The 14,057-nt window shown below is 41.7% G+C and overlaps 1 protein-coding gene across 2 annotated transcripts in view; it reads right to left on the bottom strand.

Moving 5' to 3' along the window:
• LOC119209361 (protein SON) overlaps positions 1-11,607 on the bottom strand; it is a 32,270-nt gene extending 20,663 nt beyond the window's left edge. For both annotated transcript variants that reach the window (XM_037458687.2, XM_037458775.2), the window contains exons 1-11: positions 11,436-11,607; positions 10,590-10,805; positions 8,031-8,071; positions 7,541-7,740; positions 6,240-6,391; positions 5,422-5,615; positions 5,130-5,259; positions 4,485-4,678; positions 3,645-3,797; positions 3,220-3,389; positions 1,191-1,325 (exon numbers count right to left, since the gene is read on the bottom strand). In XM_037458687.2, the coding sequence (XP_037314584.2) occupies positions 1,191-1,325; positions 3,220-3,389; positions 3,645-3,797; positions 4,485-4,678; positions 5,130-5,259; positions 5,422-5,615; positions 6,240-6,391; positions 7,541-7,740; positions 8,031-8,071; positions 10,590-10,805; positions 11,436-11,542 (1,692 nt within the window). In that variant the 5' untranslated portion in view covers positions 11,543-11,607. The remainder of the gene's footprint in view (positions 1-1,190; positions 1,326-3,219; positions 3,390-3,644; positions 3,798-4,484; positions 4,679-5,129; positions 5,260-5,421; positions 5,616-6,239; positions 6,392-7,540; positions 7,741-8,030; positions 8,072-10,589; positions 10,806-11,435) is intronic.
• Between the last annotated feature and the right edge of the window lie 2,450 nt (positions 11,608-14,057).

Below are 14,057 nucleotides of genomic sequence, written 5' to 3'. Positions count from 1 at the left end.
GGGCGGAAACTGGCCTAGTGTGATCTTTTTTATATTTCTAGAGGGCGCTATAGAGACATTTCTTTATACCCAAACGTGAGACCGAAAAATAGGTTCCTCTGCGACTAGTCGTAGCGAGGAGCCTAATAATAATAATAATTCCTTGAAATACAATAGGTTCCTCTACGACTAGTCATAGCGAGGAGCCTAATAATAATAATTCCTTGAAATACAATAGGTTCCTCTACGACTAGTCATAGCGAGGACCCTAATAATAATAATAATTCCTTGAAATACAATAGGTTCCTCTACGACTATTCGTAGTGAGGACACTAATAAATATAAATCTCCTCCACATGATCGGATTGTTTCATCTTTACACATGATTGATTCCAATCTCCAAACTCCAGGCCTGAAGACATGTAAAGCTGAATTTTTAATAAAAGTCATAGCGCCACCTACTGGTAACAGGAAGTAAACGTTTCTATACTTTGTTTCTCTCGGTATGTAAATTAGGTCGACATTAAATTAATTCCACACAAAAGTAATACTTTCTTGACGACAGCCCAAAAAGCATTTTATGTTTCGGGCAACGGCGTTGCTGTGGCAACCTATTCTTACCAGTAAACAACAAAGGTGCTTTTGAGGTACTAAACATACTCAAATTGACTCATAACTTACAAAGCTTGAAAATATATTAAACAATGTGAGCATGGTGCTTTGGCAATTTGCCATGAAAATGTAAGGGGTTTTAACGTCATATATTATAAATTTATTCTCATGAGTCATTACATCTTTACCCTGTAAACATCCATATGATCATTCTGAATTATAGTCATAGCGCCATCTAAAATGTGGTCAGAAAATACCTAAAACATTGATAATGTTAAAGATAAAGTTGGCAAAATGTCATTCCCGGCATTGCTCGTAAACGACAACTGACTTGCGGACGATGTCTCTGACTGCCGGAGGCGTTCTCGGCTGTATTTATTTGCGTCCAGCAACTGCCCCGATGTGCACGGAGTAGCGAGGACCCATTGAGTGCTGCTCGCAGCTTTAATTTGTTTTATGTTTTCATTAGTATTAGATAACAGATCTATTATATTTTTTTAAGATGTAACATGAAGTTTTATCCCAAAAACCATTGTAGATATGCTGTGGTAATAACAAGTGAACTCAAATAGGATGTGAAGTCTGGGTGTGGACATTACATTGATGCTGAAGCTGATGGCTTTTTGCTCCCGAAGAGCTGATCCTCCAAAAGGTTTCCCATCATCTTCCTCGTCTGAAACATGTGGCATCGCCACTGGCAGCTCTCCTTTACTGTCCACAATCATCTTGCATTTCTGAAAAACACACACCCACACCATTTCAATGCACTGACTTGGCAGAAAAGCCTCCAAAAAAGTATAAGGATGCAGGGTCCTCCCTGCATGTTTGATTACATATTGTGAGAGAAACAAGCTTTGTTTCAAGAGCGTGATTTTATTTTGAGAACATGATTTCGATGTATTGCACGAGAATAAATTGAGATAAACGTAATTTTCTGAGTTTTATGACAATATAATAGCATAATAATTAGGGCTGTCAAAAATAGCGCGTTAATGACGTTAATTAGTTGTTTGTTGTTAATTACGTCAATTTTTTTAACACATTTCACGCATGCGCAGTGTAACAAATTATTCAGGTCCGGAAAGTACCTCTTCCTCTCGGGAATGCACTTCATCCTATACAACACATTACTGCCACCTGCAGGCAGGGAGGGGTGCTAGCGGTTTTCTTTGCAGCGGCAGTCTGATCTTTTTCCGTTCTAATCGCCGCGCTTGACTTCAAGGTGTAACCTTTATTATTGTTCGGTCTGAAACGGTGCGCCCAGTGACGGATGGAGCAGCAATATTGTTGTTCGGGTGGAAATCGGGAGAAATTCGGGAGTCTCCCGGAGATATCGGGAGGGTTGACATGTCTGGTCATCGCAGCCCTGGACCATCAGGAGCACAAACTCGTTTTGCCGACCACAGCAGAGTGGGATAAACTGCAGAGGCTCGAGACCCTTCTAGAGCCATGCAGGGAAATCAGTCTGTAACTTATCAAATAACATTGATTTGATTATTTTCTGGAATGAATTAAACCAAGTCAAATATCAATAACATGTATTTATTAGGGCTGTCAAATGATCAAAAATTTCCCTATTTATATTTAATACTATTTTTTACATAAATACTATCATTATAATTTTTACATAAATAGTATTTATGTAATAAATAATAATGATAATAGTAATAATGATAATTATGTATCTGTGTCCTGTTATTTATCTTTAGTATGCATTTCAGAAAGAAAAAATGGTTAGGATTAAGGTGTAATTGCAAATAGTGATTAATCATGATTAATCCACTGAAAATTCTGATTAATTTGATTCAAATTTTTAATCATTTGACAGCCCTAATAATAATGCAAGTATGCTCTTTCAATGAAGAAAGACCGTTTTATTCTTAAAAATTTTATACATACAATTTACTTACATACAATGCAAGAGACACACGGAGCGGGGTGAAGCATCGGGCTTGGTGCAATGTGGTAGGGTTTGAGAAAATGTGTTCACCGGAAAGGCCGGCTCCTTTAAGTCTATTGGCTCTCTTATTCGGCTTAAAGCCAAAATGTCACCACACGTGGCCGAAGATTGCGGCTTTGAAAGCAAGTCCATTGGACTGGTTTATCATAACAGGCTTTAGATGCTATGAAAAATATAACTTCATAACATAGTGGGTTCACTTCTAAGAGCAGACTTATCTGTGTAAGTTATGTATTATATGCTGTAAACCCCGCCCCTTCATGCGAACGTCTCACAGCCACACTGAGAAACCCTGGCTTTACTCATCGGGTTGGTAGCCAGCTGCAGCTGTCACGTGGTAAACCACATAATTAAAATACCGTGGATATGTTGAATATGCTTGGAGAAACAGGCCTCAGAGCTTTTGTGCATACTGCTCATTCTTAGAGAACAGAGTCTGGATAATTTTGTAATGACTTTGACCTCCCCAGCTCAGGCTTGCTAACTATACTGTATGTTGAGACTGTATTATATTTGTTTGAGACAAAACATTAACTTGTAACTGTATCTGTTATCTACAGATGAGATATTAGCGAATTGTCTTCACATTCAAGATTATAACATCTTATAACATAACATTTGATTGCTCTCTGTGGGCAGTAAATATCACATGGATTATATTCTCTTACATCAGTAAACTCCTTGATGCTGATGCTGTTGGCCTGCTTTGCTACTTTCCTCTTGACTTCCTCTAGAGCCATGTTGGGTTGGGAGGAGACAGGAGGTGGCTTGTTGGTGATGGATGGCAGTGAGAGCAGTGAAGAGATGCCCATGTTAGACAATGCCGCTGTCATGGTGGCTTAGGAAGATAGAGACACAAAACAGGACTCAATGTGAAACAATTACAGCAGGGTAAGTTTCAATCTATTCAACTGTCTCAGAAGCGGTCTTGCATGGCAACTTAAAATAACCTATTTGAAGAATGTAAATTCTCCAAAACTCTCACTATGTATGGAACACCTGCAAAGGCTTGCCCACTCTGACAGAAAAACCAACTGACTATTTTTTGGGATGGACGGATTTTAGAGAACAAAAATAGTCAAAAGGTTCCTACCAGCCGTCATACTGGCCATGGCAGCATTCATGGCCATACTGGGCAGAACCAAGGGAAGCACTGTGGACCTCAGGCTGGCAGGGATGGGCATCCCTGCTTTGGCACACATGGCAGCAGCGTTGGCCTTGGCAATTTCCAGCAACTGGTCCTTGTCTGAGGAAACAAACAATAAACATAAATACGGCAAAGGTGTAATTAGTTGATACCTGGCTCTGAGCCGAACTACATCCACACAGTTTTTTTACAATCAGCATTAGTCTGATTAGGGCTAACTCAAACAGTGCACCATTTTTTAAACTTTTCTCAAGCCATAAATTAGTGAAGATTTTTACTTGGGATGAAATGTCAACATCAGCAATGATGAGTTTCATCTGAGTACAGTCATCTTATTTATACGTATAAGTGCATCAGTGAGCAGTTCCTCGTTAACTGCATGTGTTGATTTCACTAAATTTCTTTACAATGGAATTTCCCAAACATTGAAATATCTTACTAACTTAGTTTATGCCTGGCATGTTATTGGGAGACTAGCAACTACTGACAACTCAACAAAAACGCTACATAATGAAGGACGTTCTACAAATTAATTTTATTTTCTAGTTGAAAACTAAAAAATATATTTCAGATCCTGTACCTAAAGAATAAGAATTATCATTTCCTATTGGTGCTCTTAACCAATGCAGCTTGTTCTCACACTTTTTTATCTATCAAGATGCATTAATGCAGGTCTTGGGTTTGTTACTCAGGGAACTGACTATTACGCATAGTGAATTCAAGACACTGGAGACTTTTTTTATAAATAATGACAACTTTAAGTACAGAAAAGTGATATAATCTGACCCAGTTCACTGACGCGCTGAGGGCTGTTACTCAAACTGCAGAGTTTCCGAGTGGGGGATCTATTTTTTCGAAGGATGAGTACAGGGGAGTGACTTGGCTCCCGTTTCCAGCGGTCCCTCTGGCTGTATGTGGTCCTCCTCCGACTGTGTGACGCCGACCTTGAGCGTGACCTCCGCGAGCGCCGACCTCCTGACCTGCACAGCCAACATCTATCAATTAATTTGCAATGAAGCAAACGGCTAACAAATATTGTCTTTGTTGTAAAAACACGGAAGGTGTCCCATCCTAAGCAGATAGAACTGGGTTGGACAGCTCAATGTTTTAGGTTCCTTGACCTCACAGTGATGTTTAGTGATTAAAGGCCAAACTCTGCTAATCTCTCTGATACATAGTTGCTGAAAGTTGGTTTTTTATTGATCCATGAGATTGGATGACACAAGTGAGGAAGTGGTAAGTGTCCTTGTGGGGCTTCATTCGGCGCAACTTTGACCAGTTAAAATGAATGTCAGCAGTCAGGGTAAATAAGGGCAGAGCTGGGCACATGTTCATTAGTCGCTCAGGGAAGAGGAAGATATTGATATCACAATAATGTTGGATCATTTTAGATACCACTAGAGTCTTAATAGAGAAACCCCCAGCCTCTACCTTGACCGTGACCGCTTCTTCTTTGAAAGACTCCTGGACCTGGATCCAATGTAGTGGCTCCGACATGGTGACTTTCGTTGCCGTGTCTTTGCTTCCTTTTTCCTTCGTGGAGACGTCTTCTTCTTCTTTGCTGGGGATTTAACAGTAGAGTCAGACGACCTGGTGCAGTTTGATGCTCTGAGCTAAGGGGGGCTGGGTTCAGTGGTTTGGTCCGGATCAGTTAAAATGCACTGATTGCAGATTGATTGGGATGTGCAGGAAGCTGCAGGTTTGGTTATTAAGCAGGCCCTACCTAGTCTTGGTGCCGTGTCCTCTTGGTTCTGCAGGGGCTTTGTTCTCTGGTCTTGGCTCTGTGGCTCTGTGCAGGACACTGGCAGCTCCTCAGCAAAGACATTTCGGATGGGGCTGCAGGCCAGCTGAGATGGCCGGAGTCCTTCAGAAGGACTTTGGGTGGATTCATCCAGAGGTCCCTTCTTGTCTGAAGAGCTGTCATGGGAGGATGGAGCACCCAGTGAAAAGGGCACAGAAAAAGCACAATTATAAGATTTACCTAGCATGTAAGCAGCCAGAAACTGTTCCCACAGAATGTAAAGGGTCACCATGATAATCTAAATGTTTAGTACAGGCAAGTTATCAGAATAGCACAGTACGGATGAGGACTTGATGATTCACAAAGCAACTTCAAACAGTGAGTTTATATAAGGTCTGCAACAGCCTGGGACAATGACACATGCATATATCGTGGCCGCCATATGTCCGTTTAATATCTCTTACACGTCTTATTAACTGGACATTGTAAGAGATAATGATAATTATTAATCGTAATTAAACAGAAATACAGCTTCAACATCAATTCATTATGAACATCTGAAGGAAAAATGGATAAAGGATAGCAAAAATTGAAGGTTAGGACACTGTAGGTTACCTTAACTTATAAACAACAAGTTAATTTGATTTGTTTATTACTTCTAGGTACATACATGAAATAGGCCCCCTGCTTGTTCAACGCTCGAAGACACTGCTGCAGCCAGGGATCCAACAAACCAGCTTTGGCCACTGAGCCACTCATCTCTTTTAAGAGTTAAACCAACTTATGGTTGTTCCTCATACCTGGACCGCGTCCTGGATCTTCGGTGGTGGTTTCTGGATTTGAAGTTCCTCCTCACTAAACATGAATGTGAACGGGAACGGGAACGGGAACAGGAACGAATTCTCCTCCTGCCGCATCTTTTCTCATTGCCTCTTCCTTTATTGGAGCTGTCCTGGGAGAGGAAATGAAAGACAAGCCTCATCTTATTATAGCATTCTATGCCACTGAGTCACATGTGGCCTCGGTGTATTAATAATGTTCAATAATCAATAATATGATTCATCACATTATGAACAAAAAGCCCAGGAATAACATTACAGATCAGTAACACGTTGTGTTAATAGAACTTTGTCATGTATTGTAGTGGTTATCAAGCTCACCAGACACAAACTGTTACAGAAGCGGAGCTGCACAAAGGGCTTGCCAACAACACATGCAGGGTCTGTTTATTGGATTAAAGCTAAATTAGTAGAAATGAAAAAACTCAAAACTCGAATTCTTCTCTCGAGGAGGGTGCTCAACTTCTCCACTCGTACCACTGGTTAGTAGTTAGTTTAAGGAAACCCTTGCCCCGGGGTTCTCATCCCAAGATACTGCCATGACCGTTCCCATGTTACAGACTAGGATTTGAATGCAGTTTTTTTTAATTTCCAATATGTATCGGCTACACTACAATACCCCAAGAAATAAAACATAATGGTCCCACATTCCTCATTATGTATCAACTTATTCTCAGATGGGGAGGGTCGACAGACAGTCTGCTGACTTCATCCTCTCTATGAATGGGTCCATGCTGGAAAGACCACCAGAATTATACAAAATATTGTGGGATGAATTTCTGGACATACTGCCGCACTAGGAGACAGGGTACACCTAGACTGGTTGCCATCACAGGGAGACACATAATCGTTCACTTGCATATCCACACACTTAAGAGTAACCATTTAACCTAACAGCCAGAGCATGTCTTTTGAGGCAGCCGGTGTACCCAGATAGAACCCACGTAGCCACAGGGAAATAAATGCAAACTCCACAAGGTTGCTGGTTGAGTTGGAACCCAGAACGTAGTCAAATTCCTAAATAAATGGCTTCTGATTCTGAGTTGCTGTGAGGCAACAAGGCTAACCACCACACCAACAACAGACAAGTTTCTATTTTTATGTGCTACTGACTTGAATGAATGGGATGTATGAATTCAAGGAAATGTATTTGCTCCTAGGCAAGTTTGGGTTACATCATTCCATAAATACAATAACATAGATGTGTTTAATATCCACGGTAAACATCATGAAGAGCTCAGTTAGTTTGTTGGTCTATTTACCTGTTTCGGGATGATATCAGGCAGGTCCTCTCGTCGCCTTGGCAATAAGCACTGGCCACTCTTACTTTCTCTCTGCTTTAACACAAATTCTGTTTTGCTATCTGATAAGTTCTCTTCTCCTTTCCTCTTTCTCCTCTTCTTCTTCTTCCTCTTTTCTGTTGAGTAGCGCTTGCTGTATCTGGACTTACTCTCGTCCTCACCTGGACACACAGTTCCACAGCATGTTTTGTTAAACAGATGACTATATTTAGAGATGAAATTATAGTAATATGATGTGCAGTTTTAAGGAGTATAGTGATGCAGCCAGTCAATATAGTTTGATAAGAAAATGCTGACAGTGTGTCTGATTAGTAGTGTGAGCATAGCTACAGGATAATCATTTATCAGTCCCATATCAGAGACATACACTAATTCTGTGTTTTTTTCACTACAGTTGATCAACACATCGGTGTAAAAAGGACGCACAGGAATTAACAAAAGGCAGGTTTACCTCGCTCCTCGTTTGGCTGTGTGGGCGATTCTGGTTCTCCTCTGTGAAGCAAAAGAAAACCTTTGAAAGGTTGTACATCATTTTTTTTTGTCAACTTTTGACTGTTAGTGCACTTCCACCGGCCAATGTATTAGATACACCCGTTGCTTGTTATTGTTATTAATTGTTTTTGTTAACACAGATTGCTAATCACCAATCATATGGTCGCAACTGAATGCATTTAGGCATGTAGACGTGGTCAAGACAACTTGCTGAAGTTCAAACTGAGAATCAGAATGGGAAAGAAAGTAGATTTGTGACTTCGAACATGGCATTGTGGTTAGTGTCAGACGGGCTAGTCTGAGTATGTTTCTTCAACAAAACGGGTCTCTTCTTCTTGTTCTTCTCCAGTAGTGACTTCTTTGCCTGGCCGACTGTGTGTGACGGGGGAGCGAGGTCGTCCTCCAATCAGAGGATTGGCGATTGGGGCCCAGCTAACCTGCATGTATCCTTATCCGTATCCTTGACCAAGACACTTAACCCCAACATTGCTCCTGTAGCCATGACTACAGTGTGTGAATGTTAGTTACTGATGGGCAGGTTGCTCTGTGTATGGTAGCTCCTGTCATCAGTGTATGACTGGGTGTGAATGGGTGAATGATGAAATTAAGTGTTAAAGCACTAAGAGTGGTTGGAAGACTAGAAGAGCGCTATACAAGTACAGTCAATTTACCATTTACAGCTATGCAACCATTAAGGCTGGATTCACTCACTGTCCTCTGGTTACTAATGAATTTATCCTAGGTCACAAAGGTAACTTTTGTTCTTCCTCTCCTGTGGCCGTCGTCATGGAAGCCACGTTTAAGAATTTTTGTAACTATACTTTCAAGTTCTTGAAATGTTTCGGACTAACTGACCTTACTGTCTTAAAGTAATGATGGGCCGTGGTTTCCCTTTATTTGGTTGAGTGGTTCTTGCCATAATTCCGATTAGAACTGTGGTCCAATAGGTCAACTGAATGGAGCTGTGGACCAAACCTGCCTCTGCACAACACAACTGATGGTCTCAAACACAATAAGAAAGCAGGAAAATCTACAAATTAACTTTTGACAAGGCACACCTGTTTATTGGTAAACATTTCAGGTGACTACCTCGTGAAGCTAATAGAAAGAATGATTGGAGTTCAAAGGTGGCTTTGTTGAAGAACGTAAAATATGGTTTGTTTAAAACTTGTTTTGTTTGCCACATAATTCCCTGTATTCGTTCATAGTTTATGTCCTCAATATTAATCTACAATGCAGAAAAAGAGAAAAAAAGAAAACAATTAAAAGGCCTGTCAAAACGTTTGACCGGTGGTAAAAAGTTTAATTCAAAAGATTTATTTGGGACTCGGGATAGTGGTTATCAAGCAGATTAAGGGCCCTAAACTAAAAAACGTTGGAGAATCCTGCAATAAGGTAAAAAAAAGCAGTGCCTCAATATTTCTTAAATTAGATTGTCAATTTTGATAGACTTTTGCCTTTTGTCATAGTTTTTAATGATAGATGTTTTAAATTTTGCTATCTAGGTGAAATGTGGCACATCATGGTAGCAGTTCAACATTGCACATGTGAGGGTTTTTTATGTTTTCTATATATCAGAGGCAGATTGGTGTCTAAAAAAAGTCAAATATGAATTTTTGAACCAGTGAATGTAAAAATGTTTCTCCTCAAAAAGTAGTGACTAGTTTATTTAAAAAGCAGTACATATTGTAAAAAGAAAAACAATTCCTTTATTCTGTAACATCATAATTTTTTTGTTTGTTTGATTGTTTTTTTTAATTCTCTGAATTTGAGAACTCATGTTTTATTTAATATAATGTTCAGTGTTGAGTGAAGGAGAGTCAGTCTCGAGACAACTGCGAGCTAGTGAATGAAATATATAATAATACCTTTATGTTTATAGTGTTGAAGCTACTCAAGGCACTTGACATGGTAAGAGAAGTGTGTAATTATTAATTTTTCTTATGTGTAAACGTAGGGGAAAACAAACAGAAAACAATTAGCATTATGTGTGCACTGTCTACGTTTAAGGCTCAAAGCCCTTTTAATTAGACACACGTTTAGTGCTGATGCGAGTTACAGCCATCTTGTTAATATGAATCACATTACTATGACTGTCATAATAAACCAACCTCTGCTTCTTTCCTGAAGTCTTTGTGCTTCTGTGGATGGAGGTTATGTCTGATGGTGATTGTCCCTGAAGTGGTCCTGCCATAGACCTGGCTTACAACTTGGAATATTTGAATCATATCAGTCTTTGGAATTGAATGAATTGTGCATATTTTGTTGTTGATCCTGTGACATCCATGGTAGTTAGTCCATTAATTTCATTTTAGGGGGGAGTTCTTCCTGTGCCATGTGAGGGTTTCGGGACAGAGGATGTTGCATGTGTAGAGACTTTAAAGCCGTCTGAGGCAAATTTGTAATTTAAGATGTTGGGCTATACAGAATAAAATTAATTCAATTGAATTAAATTAAACAGATGTGAGTGAGTGTGCCTGCGTGGTGTAGAAGCAGAATTAGCATGTTAAAGCTTCACCTTGGCTGGTGTTTGGTTTCTTCCTCCAGCTCTGCTCCAGACTCGGAACTGCTCTCCTTCTCTCTGTTTCTTCTCTTCTTCTTACTCTTGTGTTTTTTGTGCTTCCTGTGTTTCTTCTGTGTGCCACTGGCCTTTAATTCTTCGTGTTTGTTTCTGTCCGAAGGGCCTTTTTCCGCTTCAGCCATTTTAATAACATCACCTGATCCTTCAGCAGCACTAAGGGACACAGAACACAGAAAGAGTTCATTATTCAGTGGTGATTCGTACTCCTCAGCACATCAGGACGTAAGCTAAATGCCGAATAACAAGAAACATGAGTTATCTCAATAAATCTTCACAGTCGGATAATTCAGAAAAAGTATAAATACTTGATTTTCAATACAACCGCTAGCAATCAACACCGTGCGCTAACGTTACTTATTACTAGAATGGAAAATTTATTTTGAACCAACAATATCGAATTCAATATTTAGCTTCAGATTACTTGTGTGATTATTGTTAAGGACTGTTTAAATGTCACATGTTTTCCTCTGGACGCGAGCAAAGGAGAACCCTTCATGCACTTATGAAATGTAAAGCTAACGACTAAAAGTGTGCACCGTTTCCACAGTATCGTTAAACAGAAATGGGACCGGTTTAACGTGGGCCGCCTTGTGAATTCACTCACATACACTGTATACACTAACGTTACATCATGTTGCTACTTGTGTCCCAAGTTAACGGTATGAATCAACAACTAGATAAACGTCAATGTTAGCGGTACAACTGTCATGATTAACGTTAGTTCTCCTCCACTCTTTTACTACCACTACACTAAATTTAAAACAGAACACAGAATTCACGTACATGTTGTCTTCATTCTGGTCTTCAATTTCTCTGATCTTATTCAATATAAAATCTTGAAAAATTTGCTCTATGTTAGCCGCCATGTTTACGTGTGCATCTGAGTGCATGTCCGGCTAGGAACTGTTCGGTTCCCTCTTAGTTCCGGGTATCAGTGGCCCTTCTTCAATTCCTAAGAGGGCGGGGGCGGACTCGCGTACTCGGGAGAATAGACTCGGGAAGCGTACTCGGGAGTCCTGACTCACGGGTACGGGAGTACGGTCATTTACGCTAATGGATAAGCAGCTGACTTGATGACGTCACCACGTCAGCCGGTCTTGTTAATACATTTTGTTACAGTTCTTGACTGTTAAGTAAGTATAAAGCTTTTGTTTTGTTTTCATTTAAAATAAAAAACTGTATATACAGCGGGTGAAATAAGTATTGAATACGTCACCATTATTCTCGGTAATTATTTTTCCAAAGGAGCTATTGACATGAAATGTTCACCAGTTGTCTTGGCTTTCCGTACCTTTTTGCACCTCCCTTTCTTCATGTGTTCAATACTTTTTCCCTATGTCATTTCTCTGTCATTCCCTGCGACATTACTTTATTTCTGAACTTCTTTGTTTTGGTATGTATTACTTCGGTTACATCTGGTGAAAATGTTGTGGCAACCCACGGGCGCAGCCTCCTGAACAGCGCAGACTAGAAAGACGTCAGGTGACCAAAAGGGGAAACGCCCCGCCCCCTCGGGAGACAACGAACAGCTCAGGAACCAGGAATCAGGAAACGTTTATTGTCATAATATGTTGGACATACATAGAAATTGTCTTGGCGGTTGATGCATGACAGAAGACAGTACAATAATGACGACATAGTGCAGCAATAAGATAAAAATAAAATAAAATAAAAGTATAATAAAATATATGCTATGGGTTAGTACGCTAAAAACTAAAGCTAGTTAGAGGAGATAAGATAAAACTAGAAATAAAGATAAAGTGCACCAGCTAAACAAAGTGACGAGTGACATGGGGAGTCAGAGTCAGTCAGGGGGGGCCCCGGGCTCTGTTGATGAGGCCGACTGCCGAAGGGAAGAAACTGTTCGTGTGGCGGGAGGTCTTAGTCCTGATGGACCTCAACCTCCTGCCGGATGGGAGGGGCGCAAACAGTTCATGTGGGAGGGGTCGGCTACAATCTTTCTGGCCCGCTTCAAAGTCCTGGAAGCGAACAAGTCCTGGAGAGACGGAAGATTGCAGCCAATCACCCCCTCTGCAGAGCGGATGACACGCTGCAGCCTGCCCTTGTCCTTGGCTGTGATGGAGCTGTGATGTTCAGCTCCCACTTGAGGTCCTGGGTGATGATGGAGCCCAGGAAACGGAAGGAGTCCACAGTGGTGACGGGGGAGTCACACAAGGTGAGGGGGGAAGGTGGGCCTGCGTTCTTCCTGAAGTCCACGACCATCTCCACTGTCTTCAGGGCGTTAAGCTCCAGGTTGTTCTCGCTGCACCACGTCACCAGGTGGTCAGATTCCCACCTGTAGGCGGACTCGCCCCCACCAGAGTTCATTCCAATGAGGGTGGAGAGGAAGAGACGTGTTTCCCCAGCTTCACGTGCTGCTTCCTGTCGGACAGGAAGTCAGTGAGCCACTTGCAGGTGGAGTCGGGCACGTGTAGCTGAGAGAGTTTGTACTGCAGCAGAGACGGGATGATGGTGTTGAAGGCAGAGCTGAAGTCCACAAACAGGATCCTCGCGTAGGTTCCTGGGGAGTCTAGATGCTGGAGGATGAAGTGGAGGGCCATGTTGACAGCATCGTCTACAGACCTGTTGGCTCTGTAGGCGAACTGCAGGGGGTCCAGGAGGGGGTCGGTGAGGGACTTTAGGTGGAATAGGAGTATCCGTTCAAAGGACTTCATGACTACAGAGGTCAGTGCGACGGGCCTCTAGTCATTCAGTCCTGGGATCCTGGGCTTCTTGGGAACAGGGATGATGGTGGAGGCCTTGAAGCAGGCTAGGACGTGGAGGTGTTGAAGATGGCGGTGAACACAGGAGACAGCTGGTCAGCACAATGCTTCAGGGTGTGGGGCGAGACCGGACCGGCTGCTTTCCGGGGGTTTTGTCTTTTGAAGAGCCGATTGACGTCACTCTCCAAGACAGAGAGGGGCAGTGGGGGAGGGGAGAGTAATCCAAAGGTGTGTGCACCTGATGGGTCGGGGGAGGTGGTGGAGTTGTGGGGTATGGAGTCAGTACATTATCTTTCAAATCTGCAGTAGAACTCATTCAGCTCATCTGCCAGGCGGAGGTCATTCATGGAGTGGGGGGTTTTCGGCTTGTAGTTTGTGAGGTGTTTAAAGCCTCTCCAAACCGAAGCAGAGTCGTTAGCTGAGAACTGATGTTGGAGTCTCTCTGAGTACAGTCGTTTAGCGTCTCTCACCGCCTTGCTAAACCTGTATTTAGACTCTGTGTACAGGTCTTTGTCCCCACTCCTAAATGCCTGATCCTTCTGCAGACGTAGTTTTCTGAGTTCAGCTGTGAACCAGGGTTTGTCGTTGTTATAACTCACCCTGGTGCATGATGGTACACAGCTGTCCTCACAGAAGCCGATGTAGGAAGTTACAGCCTCTGTGAACTCATCAAGATTGTCAG

The sequence above is a fragment of the Pungitius pungitius genome, chromosome 3, assembly GCF_949316345.1.
Source record: "Pungitius pungitius chromosome 3, fPunPun2.1, whole genome shotgun sequence".
In the NCBI taxonomy this organism is placed as follows: Eukaryota; Metazoa; Chordata; class Actinopteri; order Perciformes; family Gasterosteidae; genus Pungitius; species Pungitius pungitius.
This window is presented reverse-complemented; position numbering and strand designations above follow the sequence as displayed.